Genomic DNA, 21662 nt, shown 5'->3' with positions numbered 1-21662 from the left:
AATTACGTGTGTACCTAAGAACAATTAGGGGAATTGATGGCAAATAAATAGACAACCAAATAAATAAAGTACTAGAGAGGAAAGTAGGGGTAGGAAAGAGCTCCCAGGAGAGGCAGGTACATCTTTGCATAGTTCAATAATGAACACCGGGTGGCAGCGATTTGAAACACGGATTCTCAGCAGAAACAGCAGTTGCAAAAACCAAGAAAGGGAACGAGGCTTTAAGGAAGAAGAGGAGCAGGTTGGAAGGTGATTAACTACTACTTTTTTTCTTTTTCTTCTTTTAACAGAGATCGTGCTGTGAACTTTCATCTTCCCTGTAGGGGAAGACGAAGCAAGTGTTTTACATGATCTGCCTGGGCATCCCATACCCAGTCATTCCTGACTGAGATGCTCCTTTGTTGCTGCCCATCTGTAGGCCTATTACATTCTGCCCTTGGCGAAGCTGCTCTTCAGAAAATCCTCTTCTGTTCTGCTGAGCTTTCCTGCACAAAGAGGAAAGAAGATAAAAATGTCATCATGACCAACTTCCATGGTAATATAAAATTTATTCTTAATTTTTTGACCTCTCAAGATAAAGTTGTTAGATAAGCTATAATATTATTTCCAAGCTGTTATCAGAACTTATTGACAGATTCTAAAGATTTACTTGTTAGATCTCTCCACTCCAACCCTTTCAAGAATTACCCTGGTTTTTATGAAGGAAGGCACTGAAGCCCCACCCCATCCCCATGTCTCTCCTTCTTTCTCTCCCTTTCTCTCCTCTCTCTCCTCATATCAGTTCAAGAATTTCATTTCCATAACTACCTTTAATTTAAGTGTACTCTTATTATTTTCTACCCCATAAGGGTAGATCTCAATCCTTGGGAAAAATGAAAAGGAGCTTAGCCAAACTTAAAATATGGGGATCTTGAGCTAGTAGATCATGGGCAAATCAGAGCATCTTATTTTTTCACTTTAGAGGTAAGGAAACAGAGACGGTGGGCAATAGCTATCTGGCACAGTAAATAGACCACTAGGTCTGGAGTCAGGAAGACCTGAGTTCAATTGTGGCCTCAGATACATACTAGCTGTGTGACTCTGGGTAAGTCACTTAACTCTGTTTGCTTCTCATCTGTAAAACAATCTAGAGAAGAAAATGGCAAACCATTCTAGTGTTTTCGTTCAGCAAACCCCAAATGAGGTCATGAAGAGACAGATGACTGAAAAACAACAGAGACCATGCATTTTATTAATAGAAAATTTAAAAAAAAACAGTTCTAACAAGAGGTGCTACTTGATTCATGATCAAAATACATTTTCATATTCAAACTATTCCCCATACTTGCCATATTATCCCTATCAACTTTAAGAGAGGAAAAGATTGGAATAATACTTTAAAACTTTAGGATGCAATAAATGTGAGGGAAGAATCTGAAATTCTAGCAGGGAAAACAGGTAGGGGAAAGATAATCAGATTTGGACTCAGAGGCTATTCAGTCATTTTTCAGTTTTGTCTGATTCTCTATGACCCTATTTGGAATTGCTAGAATGGCTTGACATTTTCTTCTCTAATTAATTTTACAGATGAATTTACAGTTTAGGAAACTGAGGCAGAGTTAAAAGACTCTCCCAGGGTCACACAGCCAGTAAGTGAGGCCAGTTTTGATTTCAGAAAGCGTAATGTCTGAACTAGTTCCCTGAAGGACCTCTGGATGAGCCTTGGTTCACTATCTGTGGTCCTCTACAACAAAGGTCAGGCTTTCTGACTCTAGGTCCTTCACATTATCAACTATACTGAACTTCATATTGGAATCAGAAGATCTGAGTTCAAATCTCAATTCTGCTTCTAAATTACTAAATGGTTCAGGTTTCCTATCTGTAAAATGAAGTCCCTTTCAGTTTCAAGTCAGCAATCCAATGATTCTCCACATCTTCCCAAATATCCACTTGCCTCTGATTCTTTCATCAACAGTCATGTTGGGCAAGATGAATGTTAAGGTCCCTTCCATATCAGTTCTGTAATTCTGTGATCTTTATGTTTGACAGAGGAAAGCATACTGTTGGGCCTAGATAAATATGAGCTAATATTGCCAGGCTCCCAGGCTTCTCTCTGAAGACTACTGTTGGCTTCAAGCATATTGAGTTTGGGATTTTTGATTTTTTACCTGTGAAACCACGATGGTTCTCCTCTGTAGCAGCCATCATCCTTTGTGACAGCTAAGCTGCCTAATGCCATCAAAGTCCTCTGCACAGCAGCCATGTCCTTCCCTAGAAATCCATCAACAAAAGGATCAGATTATAATATGTTTCATAAGAAAAAACAAAAATTTAGGGTTGGGGGGCTGGTTGGGTCTCTGGAAGAAAAAAAAGCTTTGGCTGGTCATGGTATATAATTCTTTGGAAAATCATGTCGAATGTACAGAGTGTCGCAGAAGTCTTAATGCAGTTTTAAACTATTAGAGCTGAAAACTAAAATACCCTATAATTCACTATAAATAACTCAATCAATAAACATTCATTAAATGCTTACTGTTTGCTAGATGCTGTGCTAAGTGTTGAGGATACAAAGAAAGGTAAAAATACAATTCCTGTTCTAGAGAAGTTCACAATCTTATGGTAGAGACAACATGCAAACATCTCTGTATAAACAAGCTATTTTTAAGATAAATTGGAAATCACAGAGCAAAGACACTAGAATTAAGAAGGATTATTAAAAAAAAAAAACTTCTGTAGAAGTTCACTTTTAGCTGACACTTGAAGGAAGCCAAGGAAACCAGTAGGTGAAAATAAGGGAGGTGGGAGAACTTTGCATGCCTGGGGATCTCCAGTAAATATATAGGAAGATGGATGTCGTATCTGCATCACTTAATCATAGAGTAGGGGAGGGGAGGAGGTATAGGATATTTATAAAGTATAAGAAGATTGGAATTGTGTAAGAGGGAGACAAATTAGAAGGGCTTTGAATACCAATGGATCTTACATTTAATGCTGAAGGTAATAGGGAATCATTGCATTTGGGAGTGGGAGAGGAGGCAGAAAGGGGAGCATGAATAGATTAGCACTTTAGGAAGATCACTTTAAGAGCTGAAAAAAAAGATTGAGGAGTATAGAATGGATTGTGGCAGGCAAACCAACCAGCTGGCTTACTGCAATAGTCCAAGTGAGGTGATGAGGGTTTAAAGTGAGAGCATTGTCAGAGGAAAGAAAGGGGCAATATTCAAGAGACATCACTGAGATAAAATTAGCAAGACTTGGCAACAGATTGAATATGGAGGATGAGAGAGAAATGGAAGTGGAGAATGACGCCTACATTGCAAGATTGGGTGACTGGCAAGCCCCCAAATCCCAGTGAGATTTCCAACACTAAGTGTTTCTGAGGTTAAAAGCTTCAAAAGATGAACAGGACTCCCTGAGTTAAGCAAATAGCACATTCAAGTCACTGAGTAAGAAATCCTAATCAGTTCACAGTCACTGGGTCATTCTAATTAGTTCACAGCCACTGATTCTAATCAGTTCACAGTTGTTGTGTGGATAATACATTCCAAATAATTAGCAAGTGTCAGGAATAACACATCCCAGTTGCTTCCTGGAAAACAGGGACTCCATTTGCTTTAATGTGTTTTTAAGATGATAGATAATAGATCAAGAGCTAGAACAGACCACAGAGGTCTCCAAGCCCAACACCCCCATTTTAGAAATGAGGAAATTGAGAAGTTAAGTAATCTAAAGTGGAGGAAAGTCTATCCACATGGTGGAATATCCTACTTCAACAAAACCATGATCATGGATAGAGAAGTCTATCCGTAGGCTCCTGTGCTTGACAATTTAATGGTAATAATAGCTGCCAACTAGGTCCAGATCCCTAAAGAGATCAAGAACTCCTCTGATAAGATTCATAAGAATAATTTTACTTATATTAATGATAATAATAACAATTGTAAACAAGCAACTATTACTATGGTGTCAAAGAACTAGAAACTAAGGGAAAGAAATGATGAATGGAAAAGGGATGGTTTCAAAGAAAGCTGAGAAGATTTTTATGAATTGCTGCAAAATGAAGTGAGCAGAACTAGAACACTTTATAGTACAACATTGTAAAAAAAAAGTTTGAAATATTTAAGAACTGATTGATCCAATGACCAACTATGAGTCCAGAGGAGTGTGAGAATGCTACTTCTCTTCTGATTGAAAGGCTAGGGACTAAACAGACAGAATGAGGCACACATTTTAGAATAGGCTCAAAGTAGGAATTGTTTTGCTTAACTATGCAAATTTGTTTGTCTTTTTATCTTTTACTTTTTCTACTGAAAGAATGGGGAGGTAGCAGGGATGGAAAATAAATGTTAATCGAAAGAAAATAGAAAAAACACTAAAATACTAATAACTAACAATATGTATAAATAGACATATATACATACATAAATCTTTATAAACTATTTTATGTTTTACAAAGCATTTTTTTGAGTGATAGATAGTACCAGACTTATTGTCCCCATTTTACAAAGTGTTAAGGCAAAATAATTTGCTGATGGTTACACAGCTATGAGATACAGTCCTGAAATCAGGGAAGTTTATCTTCCTGAGTTCAAATCTGCTTCAGACACTGTGTGATCCTGGGTAAGTCACTTAACTGTTTCCCCAGTTTCTTTATCTATAAAATGATCTGGAGAAAAAAATATCAAGTCCCTTTGCCAAGAAAACCCCAGATAAGGTCAAGAAGAGAAGAACAGACTGAAATGACTGAATAACAAACAACAATAAGACATCAGTTTAGTGTCAGAGATATGATTCAAATCCAGTCTCCTAAATCCAAGTATAGGACTTTTTTTTTTTTTTTTTTACCACAACAAGGTATATCTCCTACCTTGAAGGACACTTCTCCAAAGATTGATAATGGAGAAAAGAAATGAAGTTAGAGTGGTTCAGCATACACTGTATAGAGAAACCCCACATGACTTCTAAGGCTAACCTATGTTGGTTTAAATTTTTAAGTGTATCCATCTATGTATATGAAATTAAGAATTTATTTTGTTATTCTGTGAAAACAATTGGGTTTATGCAAATCCAGTATATGTTGATGGTTAATTCCTAATGTTTAAAACATTTAGTTGTTGTCTTAAATGGATTTTTAATTTTGTTCATCTGACTCTGAGACCAGATTAGACCAAGAATTCATTAGGATCTAAAGACTGATCCCTCTAGTTCATGTTGCTTCAAGAGAACTGAACAAAAGAGATGATAAATAACGGATGCTTGTGGGGGGAGTGATGGTGGTGGAGGCAGGTAATTTGAGAAGATGAGTGACCTCTAAGCATTGGAAGATATAGTTGGAGAGAATAGCTTGTTCTCTTCTCCCCACCCCCTCTTCATCCTCTCCCAGGTGACAGATGGGCCCAGTGTTGGAGGAGATGTGTGGTAAAACTCATGTGATGTTTACAGCAAAGTGAGCAGCACAAAAGAGAGATGAAGGGTGTAGTGGAAACCTGAAGAGGACAGAGGTTAAAAAGGAAAGCCTAAGTCTGCCAGTGGTTCCTACACCAGGAAGTTTAAAGGCAGGTATTAAAATGCTCTCTTTATATCCAGAGTTACTAAATCTGGCTACTGTGACTTGGTCATTAGGGAATACACAATTACAGAGAAAAAAGAAAATGGAAGAATAAAATGGATTTTGGAGTTTGAAATGTGGTGGAATTTTTAAAAAATAACACAAAAAGTCCAATTCAAGATTCCCATTTATTTAAGAAGAGAACAGGTAGTCTCCCATCCCAAATAGTGGATTCTGAGGTCCAGTAATATTAATGTCTTCTTGTTTTCAAAAATGAAAGTGATCTCTTCAGAGAGATTGAAACTTGAGAAAATGCTGGGATGTCAGAGAAAGAACTGTGCAGATAGTAATGAAAAGAAAGAAAAATCCAAGGGATAAAAAGGCAACATGGAATAGTGAAGAAAGTGTTAAATTTGGAGTCAAGAAGACTTGAGTTCAAACCAGTTTTTGATAATTTCTACTTATGTGACTTTGGACAAATCACTCTGTGTATATTTTTAAGGACTTGAATTATTAGATGAAAGCTAGCAGGGCAGGTCATTGACCCTCTCCAAAGAAGGAAACAATCACACAGAGATTAAGTAATATGGTCCCAGTCCTATCTGGGTCTAAATTGGATGTTCTCTTCATTGAGTTTTGTTCATTGAACAGTATGAGTTTTTATACTGTGAGTTCCTACACTACTAAAATCACAGATACTTCCTGTATGGAAATACAAGATGAACATAGAGGCAGAAATTTAAAAAAAATTGACCAAAGATAATAAACTTAACTGAATGTTGGGATATTTATTGATACCAAGACAAATAGCATTAAAATAAGAAAATGAGACTACTGAAGGCAAAAACTTATCATGTGATGATTTGACACTTGGGACAAAGATAGAACAAAGAAGGCCTGAGCAAGCTTTAATGAAAGATGAGGAGACAATTTTAATTACTAATCTGTCTACACTTAAAGCAAGACCAAATTAGTTATATTTTAATTGAACCAGATTTCCCCATCACCACGGCAACTGATAGAGCCTGATTGTGTATTTTAGCTAAAAACAAGTTCCCTCATCCAACTCATCAAAGCCAAAGAAGGCATTGGGAACTAGCCTCCAACTTTTATTTGAATACAGGATGGCCTTTTCTGAATTGGCTATCCTAAAAAGATTTTTTTAAAACAAGGAATACATAAGATTATAAAATCATAGGTTTAGAGCTGGAAGGGACTTTAGAGTCATCACATCCAAATTTCTCATTTTTATATATGAAGAGACTGAAATTTAGTAGTGAAGGAATTTGCCTCAGGTCACATGTCTTGTAATTCTGGGAGGAAGGTTTTAAATACATTTTTTCTGGCTCTTCCCCACTGCACTGATGACTTGGTCTTGTCATTATTTTCCTCCTACTTCTTCCTTACCTTCTATAATATATTTGTATCATCAAGATAATGATAATGATGGAGAAAAAGAAGAAAGCAAATAGAGATGAAAGAAAAGGCAGATTTAAAAGACTCCTGCTGTATTCAATATTCACATTTCATACTGGGTATGAACCCTTATGCATAAAAATCCTTAACCTAAAATATTTTACTTCAGAGCTACTTATTCAATTTTAGATGAATCATGCATGATTCATCCTTTTAACTCTTGGAAGACTGATTATTTGCATCTTCCACTAAGTACCAAAGGGAAGCAATAGAACTTTTAGGGCAACATAAAGACAGCACAAGGAAATATCTCATTTCTTGCTTGTTTCTGAAATAGGCATAGAGACTAGATCTGGGATTTCACTGTTATAGGGAACTCCAAAAGGGAGAAAACTCCCTCAAACAAAAAACCTCCTCTACAAGTTTTAGTCTTAGATAGTTGTCTAGTCTGGAGTAGCAGTTCTTAAAATCTAGTCCTAACTCTCCTGAGGTTCCCCAAGACTTTTTCAGGAAGTCCTTCAGGTCAAACATATTTTCATCATAAGTGATATTTTAATTTTTAATATGACAAATACTGATATAATCTACTTAAACAAAAGCTACTGGGAGCATCTCAATAATATTTTAGAATGTATTGGAGTCCCGAGACCAAAAAAATCAATTACTGCTAGTCTACAACACTGAGATAAGTGATTTGTCCCTAATCAAACAACATGTATGTATCAAAAGCCTTATTTGAACCAAAGTCCTCCTGGCTTCAAGGATGTCTCTCTATCCACCATGCCACATTGCATCTCTGAAAAACCCTAGCATCAGCCTTAAAAGGGATAGCCTAGTATATATTTAAAAACCTGGAGGAAAAGAACATGAGGAAAAGGAATGAAATATCTAAGGATTTATGGTTGTCTTTTAGCAATTTTAAGTTCAGGTGCTTACTACACTGAGTTTTTTGAGGATATCCTACAGTGTAGAAAACAACAGATAACATATCCAGAATATAGTTGTCTTTCTCTGGAAGGCTATTCAAATCATAGTGGGAATTGAGGAAAAGAAGAATAGCAGAATAATGAAGGGAAAAGAATGCTTGACTAGAATAGTAACAAATAAAAAAATAATCTGTTGGGGAAGAAATATTTGCAGCTCTGATAAAAATCTAATGGCCAAAACATATACAGTATTAGAACAAATGCGTAAGACCCTTCAAGAGCCATTTCTCAATAGATTAATTGGATGTGAACCAACAGTTTTCAAAAGAAAAAATGCAAACTATCAACAATCATTTGAAAAATATTCCTGATCATCAACACTAAGAGAAATGCAGATTAAAAAGTCTGAAATTTCATCTCATACCACTCACAGAATTTGGGAATTGAAGGGACCCCAGTGGCTATCTAGTCCAACTAATACATGAAAAATAATTCTAACCACAATATATCTAACAAATATCCTCCAGTCTCTCCCTAAAGCTCACCAAAACAGGAGAACACACAATTTTTTGAAGCAGCCCATTCTACTTCTGGACAGGTCCAATTATTAGGAAATTTTCCTGACATTGAACCTAAATTTGTCTTTTGGAAACTTCTGTTCATTACTCTTTGTTCTGTCCCTTTGGGATCAAAAGAACCAAGTCCAATTGCTCCTCCACATACCAGCTCTTCAAATCTAATTTTAAAGATTATTTTTAAAGGAAATGATAAATTTTAGGATCTGAGAAATGAGACATGCTAAACCTATGAATTGATGCAACTAACAAAAAATTTTATATTTTATTTATGTTTTGGGAAAAGTTAGTTGCCATTGTTTTAAATGATTCTGAGAAGAAACAACCGGAACCAGAAGCAAGAAATCAATAAACACAATGGACTCAATAATGGAAAGGAAAAGACTAAAACTAAGAACAAAATAGATATCGATTAATTGGAAAAATGGCTGCATCAGTCATAATACTGGAATGTAATGGTATTTTGCTGTACTATTCAAAACAATGAATATGAGATTAAAGGAACTTGGGAAAACATAAATAAAAAACATAAATAAAACACTTTTAAGGGGAAAAAAGGATGGTGAACTTCTTGTAGAAGAGAGCAGTATTTAAATCCTGATTCCAACTTTTTTTTTTAATTTTGTGGTGCAAACCTGGATAAAACTTCATGAATTTCAGTTTCTCATCCAAATGAAGGAAAAGATTTCTGCTTTTTGATTTGTGTAGTCTAAACCTGTCTTTGATTTTAGTCTATAAGTACTAGAGAATTGCCGGAGGCACAAAGAAATCAGATGATTTGAGCTGGGTCACGTAGCCAGAAAATGTCAGTTTGAATTTAAACCTAAGGTCTTTCTGTTGCCTTTTTTAGCACGATTCCCACTACAACACGTTGGTTCTTTTCCATTGGTAAAAATGATATGAACACTTGTACTATTCATCTCAAGAGAGGAAAGGTATTGGGATCAAAGTATTTTCTAACCATAATAGTCTATATAAAGATGAACTATTGTTATGGCTACATGGAGCAGAAAGCCTTCCTCAGTCTTTCTGTTGGTCAAAAGGTTTAAAACGATATAGCTAATTTCAATGCCTAATGTAACTTGGAAAATGTCTCCCAGGCAAAAACCTAAAATACTTCACAAACTGAAAGGCTTCCTCCTCCATGTAATCACAGCTCAGCTGCCACTGGAGTTAAGTGCTATTACTGCTGCCCAGGAAGGAATCACGTGGTAATTCCTGCTTCCTCCCCCACAGCCTGGGGATAAACATGGGAGCATGTCTAAGCTTTCCTACCACTCAAACCCCAACTTTAGCCATATTTTCATGAATAGAGTGAGGGTGGAAATGACAAGATGAGGAAGAGACAAAGCCATCTGTGCAGATACTTAAGAACTACATTCGAAACTCTTCTGTGAATTACAGATGAAGTTTGTCTTTTAGTTTATCCTCTCCTCATCCCAAAAAATTGTTTCTGCTTATCACTTATGTTCCATAAAGCATCAAGGTATCGTACTCTCCATCCATTTCCCAGCACCACTGCACTTTTCATCCTTTATTCCAAGGATTCTCAAACTTTATCAGTCCCCTCAACCCATGACTTTTTAATAAAGCTTCTTGCACTTTCCATTCAACATAAAAGGCAAATGCATACAAGAAATATAATTGATTATTTTTGACAAGATTGGTTACTGACCAAATATTCTTCATATCCTTCTTGTAGCTACTGGAAACTCGAGCAACTGTTGTACTCTTCAAAAATCAAAAACCAAGGTTACTTCAGAGATTTAGTTCAGGTTTAGGGAGTGGGACAGCGATCTCAGAAATGTCACAAGGCTTTGGCACTGAATTGAAGAACCCTCTCTCTATGTCATATCCAGAGTGAGTTGCTAACTGACAAACCCTGGTGTAATAAATAGTACCAGACCTAGAATCAAAAAGAACTAAATTCTAATCCTGCCTCAAGCACAGTAATTAACTGTGACCCTGGCCAAGCCACTTAACCCTGTTTACCTCAGTTTAGCAAACCACTCTAGTATCTTTGCCAAGGAAACCTCAAATAGAATCACAAAGAGAAATCATTCAAAAGCACTGAACAATAACAAGAACTACTTACTCTAACCTAGTTCAGAGAGTTATTATGTATAATTTGCTCATGATTGTCAACCATGTTATACATTCTAATAAATTCCTCCATAATCTGTATAAAAATTTTTACCAATACAGTTAATCAATAAGCATTTCTTCATTAAGCATACACGATGTGCCAGATACTGTGCTCAATATTGGAGATATGAAGAAGGACAGATAACAATGCCTATCCTTGGAGTGTGAGTATTCTAATGGGGGAAACCACATATAAACAACTAAGTACAAAAAAAGAAAGAGAAAGGGAGTAGATGGAAGGAAATATGAAAAGAGAAGATCTTAGCAGCTGAGGATAGGAAAAGCTTCCTGACAGAAGGAAGGACATAAACTCAGACAAACTGACTAACTCCTGGAAACAAAACTGGAATTCATCAGTCACGACTGACTCCATGAGAATCAGGAAGATGTCTCTGCTGGAGCTTTTGCCTAATGTGAAGAGAGAATGGTTTTCCCTCTGTAAAGAGAGCCACTGCTACCAAAACCACCACTTTGGGGAAGCACCAGCAACAGCTGTACAACTGGAGAGGGGACCAGATGCTCTGAGAATCAGGGCTCTAAAAGCAGACTACAGAGTATCGAGGGGACCATTTTTTCTCCATGACTTCACAATGGGATGAGGATATGGTTACAGTAATTTATCACAGGAAGAAGAAAGGGATAATGGTCCATAGGCTCACCCTGTTAGTTATGATATAGTAGAACATAATAGATGGGAGGGAGGAGAACTTTCAGCACATCTCGTCAGAATAACATACAAATGTATCAGTCTGGCATTTGATCTCCCCCATATTTCTAATCATATTTCAATCTGCTTGGATGTCTCTCTCCTTTGTTCTCTTTTCCCCCATATGGTTGCCACTTTAGGTTAGACCCCTGTCACCTCTCACATTAGCTACTACAAATAAAGTCCTTATTGGCCTCTCCTCAAACTCTCCCTTTTCCAATCCATTCTTTATTTAAAAAAAAATCTTCCTGAGACACTAGGACTGAGACATTCTCTTACTCAGATACTCCCTATTGCCTTTAGGATAAAACAGTCTTCAACTGACATACCTTATAAATGCAATCAAACTGGATTACTAATCATCAGATGATTCATCCTGCCTTCTCCCACCTCCATACATTTTCCCCTACCTTCTTCTCTGCCTGAAATAAAATTCTCTCCATATCTCTTCTTGCTAAAATCCTCCTTTTCCTCCAAGATTCAGATCAGATACTACCTCCTGTATTAATTCTTCCTTCATATTCTTAATTATAAGAACTCCATCCTATACCATCTCTCAGGTCACTTTGTTCCTACATACTTAATGACTTTCTAATTTTATTTGTAACATGCCCTTCACTCTCAATAAAAGACATAAAAAACAAGACCTGTCATTTTTTAACTTTCTGTCCCCAGAACACAATATATAGCTATAAGAACCTATGGTTTTATTGGTAATATACCCTCTAGAAACACAACTGGACTTCTCTGAAGTTTATTTATATGTCTTAGAGTAATGAGTTCTTTAATAAAAGACCTTCAAATCTTCCTCATTTCAATGTGAGTTCTCTGGCTGTTTCATTACCCTATCTCCCACAGAATCTATTGGAAGGGACATATTTATTTATTGCAGGGAACAGGTATAGGCTAAGGCTTGCTCTAAAGAAAACTAGAAGCCAGCAAGACAATTAAATGTCGATTTCCACAGGATTTTACTTGATGCAGGCTATTTGTTAATAGATGCAATTTGAGAAACTTTCTCAGTTTTTATTCTCCATCCTGCTCCTTCCATCAACTGGAAAAAAGATAGGTTAAATTGCCTACATACTGGTTTTTTTTCCTATGATTTTGTACCACTCATCTCTCTCCTAGCTAAGTACATTTGATTGGGATGTTTTCCTTGATTCACCTAATGATGAAGAGGAGGAAGAAGATAAAATCCACCACACAGCATTTGCCTTGGTCAAACAAATGACTGTCTTCAAGAACCAGAGAGTCAGCAAGAACTGGGTGTTAGTACCCTACCTCCCCAAATAGACAAGCAGTACTATTCCGTGAAAAGAGCAATGCATTTAAGTTGAGAATGCATTTAAGTTGGATTCAAATTCCAGCTCTTCTACTTCTGTGTGATTTTTTATTGATGTTTCCTTCTCTATATGATAAAATGTTGTAGTAGATGACCTCTGAGACCCTTTCCTGTTCTAAATCAGTACTCCCATGATTCAGGAAACTGTTATTCAAAGACAATGCTCATTTAACCTACCTTAACTTTGTAAAAGGCTAGGATCAAAATCTTAGACTTTTCCGTGTCAAAACTTTGGACAATCAACTAGCCAATTCATGGCTACCATGCTCTAGCTATTGCCACAAGGAAAAGATTTAACAATATTCCCATAAAATACAAATTGTGGTATAGGAATGTAATGGAATATTACTGTCTTATAGGAAAGGATGAATATAAAGAAAACAGAGAAGTATGGGAAGAATTATGTGAACAGACAGCAAGGTCAAACAAGCACAACCAGGAAAACAATATATATAACGTCTACAACAAAGCAAACAGAGAGAATAGCAAAAACCCCAAGTATGGTATAATTATAATGACAAAAACATCCAAAAGAAAAAAAGAAAGACAATGTGCCCTCACCCCTATTTCTAGAAATGTGGATGATTGGATATATCATCAAATATATTAGTAAGTTTTCTAGAACTGCTTTGGGTTTTTTTCACCTTCTATTTTTCTTTTATATATTTTTTTCTTTTTGTTACAAGGAATGGCTTGCTGGGCAGAGAAGACAGAGCAATCTATTTGGAAATAAAAGTAATAAAAACAAACACTAGCAATAAAAATATTTTAAATGATATTTTAGATATCATAATCCATCATCTGTCTATACTGTTCTGAGCCCTTGTCCTCCTAATACTGGAGAGGGGGATGGGGGGAACATTTAGTTTGTTTTCAATGCTTCATTCTCATTGATCTAAATTTTACAAATTGAAACCTTATGCACCATTTTGCACCATTCAGAGAACAATGGGGATCTTTTTAGAAATAGTGGTCCTTCTTGGGATGGAAAATACTACCTGCATCCAGAGATAGAACTATGGAGACTGAATATGGATCAAAGGATAGTATTTTCACTTTTTGTTTGTTTGTTTGTTTCTTCCTCAAGTTTTTTCACCTTTGCTCTGATTTTCTTGCCCAACATGACAGATATGAAAATATGTTTAAACGAATTGCATATATTTACCCAATATCAGATGACTTCCTGTCTTGGGGAGGGGAAAGGTAAAAGAGGGAGGAATAAATGTTTGTAATATAAAGTCTTACAAAAACAAATGTTGAAAACTATCTTTATATGTATTTAGAAAATAAAATACTATTGAAATTTAAAAAAAGAAACAATGGTCCTTTTTGATTATTTCAGTTCATTACAAATATAATAGAAATGATGATGCTACAATAATATAATACCACAAATTATATAGCACTTTAAACTTTACAAAACACTTTCCTTACAATAAGCCTGTAGAATAGGGCACAGCTCAAGTCCATTTTATAAATCCAGAAACTGAGATTTAAAATAAGTTAAAGTTACACATCTAACAAGTGTTGGGCTCAAAACTAAAGCTTACATTTTCTTGTTGTCTCAATTTCTTCATCTGTAAAAAGGAGATATAATAGCATCTATCTCTTAAATTTATTGTCAGGATCAAATGAGAGAATATTTGTAAAGCACTTAGCAGAACACTGGATATATAGTAGGTACTATATAAGTGCTATTATTGTTATTACCATTATTCTAACTCCAAGACCAGAGCTTTTAAAACTATGCCTTTCCAGCTTCTCTGTCAAAAGAGGGGTTATTGAATCCTGATGCCTCTAGAGTTCTATTCTGTTTGAATAATTGAAACCTCAAAATGAGTATGCATTTGGCCAGTCTTTCCCCTTGAGTTTCTGTGAATACATGGCATAAGAGCATCACCTGAGACCAGTAGATGCCTACAGGTTTGCTGTGGCCTCTGGACCAGAGGGAGGTACAGAAAAGCAGACAACAAAGACAAATATAAGTAAAAAAATGAAATGTCCTCAGGACAGATACAGTGAGGATAGATACATGGCAATATTGCCCAATCTTTCAGTTATGTCCAACATCATGAACTTATCCATGAAGTTTTCTTGGCAAAGATACCAGAATACCTTGCTATTTTCTTCTCAAATGTGTCCCCATTTTACAGAAGATGAACTGAGACAAATAGTGATTAAATAACTTGCTTAGGGTCACATAACTATTAAATGTCTGAGGTCAGATTTGACCTCAGATCTTAGTTGTTCCAGATCCAGTGCTCTGTCCACTGTATCACCAAGTTGCACCAAGGACTTGAATTCAAATACTATTTTTGAACCTTTCTATCTATATGATCTTGGGCAAGTGATTTAGTTTCTCTATATCTCAGTTTTCTTAAAATGAACATATTGGTTTGTATGATTTTTTAAAACCCCTTCAAGTTCTAAATCCAGGTACTCATCATTACAATGGCATAGAGCAGGGCAGAATGACCATGAGAAGGGGTTCCTTTGGAATTAATCTAAACTGGAAGCTTTGGAGAGGTGGATGGAGAGAAGAAAAGGGATGGAAGAGGGAGGTACCTAACAGTGCATGCATTTGGGGAATGATCTGCAATGCTGGGGTTAGCATTGAAACCACTGAAGAGTCTGAAGACAAAGCAGGAGATTTGTGAGTCAAAGTCACTGTACACACACACACACACACACACACACACACACACATACACACACACACGTAATCCTGTCCTGCCATTCTCTCTCTCTAAATTGAGAGCTTTTACACCTCAGTGATTCTCCTCCACCTGTTTAGCTGCTCTTCTAAGCAGATGCCTCCTCATGATGTCTGGCTCAGCTCCTGCTCCTGCTTCCTGGGCTTCATCTGTCACTGTTGTGCTAGCTCTGAGTCATCTCTCTCCTTTTACTCACTGCTCTCTGGGCATTTCATCTGAGGTTCCATTCTGTCTCCTCTGCTTCACTCCCTGATGGTTCTCTCCTCCCCCCAGAACCCCCCTTCTTCCTGTCAATGGCATAAGCTGGCTTGAGCTGTAGGGGATGACATCCATAAACCTTCTGAGCTTCAGTCATCCTTACCCAGCACTGAGAAACCATAGTTCAAATAATAACTCCTAACATTTAAATGGCTTTGAAAAAGCATTTCACATAGGAAAATAAATATTGGTGCAATGGACAGAACATTGGTTGTAGAGTCGGGAAGAACTGAGTTCAAACCCAACCTCAGACATTTATTATCTGTGTGACTCTGAACAATGCATTTAACTCTGTTTGCCTCATCTGTAAAATGAGCTAGAGATGCAAACCACTCCAGCATCTTTTCCAAGAAAACCTCAAATGGGGTCATGAGAAGTTGGATATAACTAAACAAGCAAAAAAAAAATTTTAGGAACAGAAAGGATTGCAGTTCTATATTCTGGATTTCTCTGGCTCCACCTTTTCCTCCTTTACTGCTATGTAATGTTTGCTAAACTGAGTTCTAGATCACATTCATAATCCCATTATCTCTACCCACTTTAAGAAAGATTTCAATCATATCACAAGAATAGAAGTGCAGAAGGAGAGAACCAGTCTACTTTCCTTGGTTCCATGCATTACGGGATGGAAGCAATAGTACAAATCAATCAAGGAAGCAGCATGATGCAATAGAAGTCCTGGGAGATTTGGCGACAGAGATCCTGGGTTCAAATCTTGGCTCTCTAGGCCTCGGTATCCTCATATATAAAATGAGTGGGGTGAAATAAATGGTCTCTGAGGTCTCTTTCAGTTCTAGTTCTAATTCTTAGAGCTGTTTAGCTGTTTCAGCCATGTCCAACTTTTTGTAAGTGTCTGAAACAAGATCTTAACTCACGCTCTATCTACTGCACTGTCTAGTTGCTAAAGTACTAAAAAAAAGAAGAAAGAAAGAAAAAAAACTTTAATTGATACATGATCTCATTAATATGACTATTTCCTCTGTCATTACAGATCATAATTCCATGATGGTCTCTTACTCTTTATAATTCTAATCCTTTTTCAGAAGATCTTTCAAAGGAGTGCTATCCAATGTGCTAGAAACATTGCTCTAAATCTCCCTCAAGATCATTTAAGTTTTTTAAGTTTTAAACTTTAAACACCTTTCTTAAAATTTTAAACTTTAAACACCAAGACTTTTGGATCACCTTGCATTTAGGACATGCCAATTACAGCACCTAAGCTATCCCCTTTTCCTCCGTGATAGAAGATAATTGGATAGATTATGGTGATTACACATTTTTTTCAATATGTCATCAAATATGCCAACAACAAATATTTAATGAGAACCTGTAATTTGAAAAGCCTTTAATGGAATTTGACAAAACTAGGAAGACATTTCTTTTTTTAGGTTCTTAAGGAAAGTTACAATAAATAACACATAAACACAGTCTTTACAGATCACCATTCATCCTCCCTTCAAGTTCCCTTTCCTGCACTATCTGTGCCTCAATTTATGTCATTTTCCCATTAAAAACACAAAGCCCTATGATAGCTCATTCTATCCTGTACAGTATTCTATATAGTATCAGTACAATACTGATGCCTTCTATCTAAAATAGTTAACATTGATAGCAGTTTTTTAGTAGCTAAAGAAAACTGAACATTCAGGCAAAGAATGAAACTAATGACTACATATTATCATCATCATCTTCATTATAATTATCATTCTGTCTAATTAATGGAATCCCCAAACATATATCTAGGGCCTGACTTTACATGGTAATTTTGTGTTAAAATTGATCATAGTCCAGGAGATTTGTGAATGAGCATTGCCTCGGAATCAAAAAACTTGGGTTTAAATCTAACCTCTGATGCTTACTTGGACAAGTCAGTTAAACTCATCATAAAATTAGAGTAGATAATCTTTAAGTTTCTTTATTTCCTAATCTGTAATGTTATCATCTGTGCTTTAAAAGATTTGGGTAATAATTCTCCCTGTGCAGCGGGAGAACTGTTCGGTTCTGCAAATATGTATTGTATCTAGGATATACTGCAACATATTTAACATATAAATGACTGCTTGCCATCTTGGGGGGGGGGGGGAGGGAGGGGAAAAAACAAAACATAAGTGATTGCAAGGGATAATGCTGTGTAAAAATTATCCTGGCATGGATTCTGTCAATACAAAGTTATTATTAAATAAAATTAAATTTTCAAAAAAAAAAAAAAGATTTGGCTAATAAGTGAATAGATATTGGGAGTCCTTGATAGCCTCAAAGGTCCCTTCTTTTTCACTGCAGCACAATGGAAGAAGTACTTACTTTGGGATTAGAGGATCTGATTCAAATCCTGTAGTTGTCACTTGTTTCCTTACAAGACACTTACTGGGCCTCATTTTCTTATTAGCAAAATGAGGTTGGGCTTGATGGTCTCTAAGGTCTCTTCCATGTATAAAGCTTTATCATTATCTCTTGAAACTCTCAATTTCTATTATGATTCTGCCATACTTTGAATCTCAGCTGCTCTTTTTTTTTTCCAGGAAGGATGTTGCTTCTGTCTCTCTTTTCATAGGGGCATGGACAAGATCAGTGGTACAAATCATTTTTCATGAGTTAGATTTCTTAGCAGGAAAGTATTAGTACTAGTTCAATTTAAGGTAGCATTAACTGAAAGGCTAACTCTTTTAGTATTAAAACTCAATATGTTTTAAAATACTATTATTTTAAAATTAAGAGAAATTAGAGAAAATTAGAGAAAATACTGTTATCACCAGTTAGCTCCATGTGAGAACAACCCATTTGGATCACAGCATCATTGATTTGTTCTATTAGGCCTTTTGAAACAGCCAATAACAATAAACAGATGAAAGAACAGTTGATTCAGTAGCCATTGTCTATCTCAATGATTCAAGCAGGCTTTATAGGAATCATAAGCAGCAGACCAGATATGTCCGTGGAAGATGTAATAAACACCTAAGTAACTGGTAACTACAATTTAGGGTAATCATTCACTTCCCAGATTTTATGACAAAATAAAAATTTCATTTTTGTATTAATTGCATTAATGATTCAGGTCAATCCCCTTAACCATACCACTTTTCTATTAGCTGATATTTGTTTGGGAAAAGTATGTTGTGGATGAGGTAAGAGGAAAAAAATATTCAGTGTACATTTTTCTTCCAAATGATGTCTTTTGGTTATTTGTCAAATTGAAAAAGTTCCAGGATATCCTCAATGTGAGACATCTACCACAAAAGAGATCTAAAACACACCACTGACATAGCATTGTAATAACAGAAAACTGACAGACAATTGGGATAATAGAACTAGAAAATGTCTCTGAGTAGAGGAAGGAATCAAAGTGAAAAATGGTGAGAAACACAGAGACACAGACAGAGGAGAGTGGAAATGTTAAGCTGGAAAAAGAAAGACAAGGGAGAAGGAAGAAGAGAAAGAAGGAAGGAGGAAAGGAAAGAAGGAAGGAAGTAAGAAGGGAGGGAAGGAAGGAAGAGAGAGGAAGGAAGAAAAGCAGGAGAGAGAGAGAAAAGAAGAAGGAAAGAAGGGAGAACAGAAGAGGAGAAATATTTCTTTTGTTAATATATACATCAGTTGTTTACCCACAAACACTTCAGTTGTTTACCTTCCCATAGATCCACAGTCTGAAAAATATCTGTGGTCCTGACTCCATATATTTCAGCAGCCTTTAAAAATTGAGAGATCTGCTCCATCTGTTTGAAAGCCATTTTTGACTCTGAGATCTTTGGGATTGGCTCTTGTCCTGATGGATGTAAACTATTTATCAACTTGCACAGCACCTGAAAAAGGAAAGAGAGATGGAAGAGTCTGTCTAATATTGTTAGTTACAGATCACAAAGTTACAGTCAAAAGAAAAAGCAAATCCTAATCCATGTCAATTTACACAATAGACAATATCACTGGAACAGGGAAAGGTGTGGCAGTTTACATGAGAAAATGAAATGATCCAAGATCTTTTTTCCTTTGCAGCAAACAATTTGCTGTGCAATCACAAACAAACCACTTAACTTTTCTGGACACAGAAGTATATTTACAATTGGAGAAACTAGGATCCAAATTTCATAAGATAATGTTGATGAGCAACTAATTACTGGGGATGGCTGCTTCAGAGAAGTTATTTCAGTAGCATCTATCTATTTACTTATTTGTTGATTTATTTTTAAATTATTATTTCTGTCCAAAGATTGAAATCAAGCTCAGTGATTAATCAAGCACATGCTATTGCCATGACAAAGAACTGAATTAAAAAATCCTACTTAACACTCCTCCACAATAACACATACACACAGGGCGGAGGGGAGGGGTACTTAAAAAAATTCCAAATCAAGAAAATAAAGTGAAGGTATATGCTAAATATTATGTAACAGTAAATCACAGCATCAGGGCAAGGCTGGTAGGGCTTGAGTCACAAGCTCATGTAGACAGTGCTCTATATCGCTGAAAGCATATGGTTGGAAAATAATCATTAAATAACGACCTCTTTGGGTTTCACGCTAGCTTCAGCCCTGGGTCTCCTTAACAAAGCAATAGGACCACCACAACACAAGAGGGAACTCATCCACTTGCAGAAAAACAAAAACAAAAACAAAAGAAAACAAAGCAAACAAAAACAACCAGATTCTGAAATAAGTTAATGCACCATAGGTGGCTGCTGTTGGCAGAGTATGAAACAACAACAATAAGGTGAAAAGGAATTATTGTCTCTTTTAAGAGAGGATGAGTAAGTTTGAATTGCCTGAAATTTTCTCTAAAGCCATCAGAAATACTTGGGAGGGATGGAAAGCCGAGAAATCTAATTAAAAAGGGTGGGCCAATATAGACTTTAAAACGACCAAGAAATTGTTAATTCCCTAATGACAGAGCCAGCCTAGCAACACAACCCAGCCGCCTCTCAATAGAGGAAAGAGGGGAGATTCGTTCCTAGTATGCTAAATCAATCCCTACTTACCGTTCCATCCATTAACCAGTTCTGAAAATTGGTCCGGCCAGGGGCTGGGTGCTCTATGTCTTCTCCACATTGCAGAATAATCCAGTCCACTAATCTATTCTCCAAATCCTGATCATACTTCTGCTCGATCTTTTCCTGCACCTCCCGGCTTAAACCATAGCTCGGTCCCCTGTTAGCCATCTCTGGAAGAGAAGAGATAACACAGCAGTCATTCAAACAATAGCAGCAGCTGCCTCCCCAAATCCCAGACCAAATGCAGCGGTGGCTTTGGTTTAAAGGGCCAGGAAGAAAAGGTAAGTAGTCTCAGCAGCAGCTGCAGGGGCAGTAACAGCAGGAGAGCGGAGAAACGGGGAGGGAAGTTAAAGGAGGGGGAGGGGAATAGGGGTGCACTTTAAATGGAGACAGTGAGCAGAGCTTCTCTTGGATCCAGGAAAGGAAAATGCATCAATATTCGGATGGAGCTTTAAACTCAATACCCAGCAAGTCGGAAAAGAGAAGCAAGATACCTGAACATCCTCACTTTGTTGGGGGATGGGGGAGGGGGTAGGAATAGATCGGGAAGGATGGAAGAAAGGAAGGAGAGAGAGAGAGAGAGAAAGAGAGAGAGAGAGAGAGAGAGAGAGAGAGAGAGGGAGAGAGAGAGAGAGAGAGATACTGTACATGGAAGCTCAGCGAAATTTGAATCGAAGCCAGCCAGCAGGGGAAATTTGGTGATCTTTTCCCCCTGCTCAGTTGCTCTTTAGGAAGCCTGAAATCATGGAATCTAAAGGAGTAGGTAATTAACAGACAGAGCAGGAAAATGACTGGATGCTGTGGTGCTGATGCTGCATGGTGATCTGGAGAAGGATGCACTGATTTGATTTTCTCATGTATGAGGAGGGTCAAACCAGGGGCGTTGCTAAGAGCCTTAGGAAGAACCAACCCACTTCTGCCAGAGTCACTCAAGCCTGCACTACCCATCTCTCCTCCTGCACAATTCTTTCCCCTCCCCTTGGGAGAAAGGATGAAAATAAGAGGCAGGCTGTGGTCTAAAGAAGGACAATAGATCTGGGACTGGGGCAGAAGGAAAGATATGGGAGGGAGACAA

The 21662-nt window shown here is 36.8% G+C and overlaps 1 protein-coding gene across 1 annotated transcript; it reads right to left on the bottom strand.

The window, feature by feature from the left end:
* Window positions 1–258: 258 nt before the first annotated feature.
* Window positions 259–21416, bottom strand: TAGLN3 (transgelin 3). The gene is made up of 5 exons (XM_051985272.1): window positions 21236–21416; window positions 20576–20757; window positions 19232–19406; window positions 2148–2250; window positions 259–485 (listed from the first exon to the last, which is right to left on the bottom strand). The coding sequence occupies exons 2-5, from the start codon at window positions 20753–20755 to the stop codon at window positions 344–346; spliced, it is 600 nt and encodes a 199-aa protein (XP_051841232.1). The 5' UTR covers window positions 20756–20757; window positions 21236–21416; the 3' UTR covers window positions 259–343.
* Window positions 21417–21662: the final 246 nt, after the last annotated feature.

The sequence above is a fragment of the Antechinus flavipes genome, chromosome 3 (assembly GCF_016432865.1).
Source record: "Antechinus flavipes isolate AdamAnt ecotype Samford, QLD, Australia chromosome 3, AdamAnt_v2, whole genome shotgun sequence".
Lineage (NCBI taxonomy): Eukaryota > Metazoa > Chordata > Mammalia > Dasyuromorphia > Dasyuridae > Antechinus > Antechinus flavipes.
Note: the sequence above shows the minus strand (reverse complement) of the source record. Positions and strands in the feature narration are given on the sequence as shown.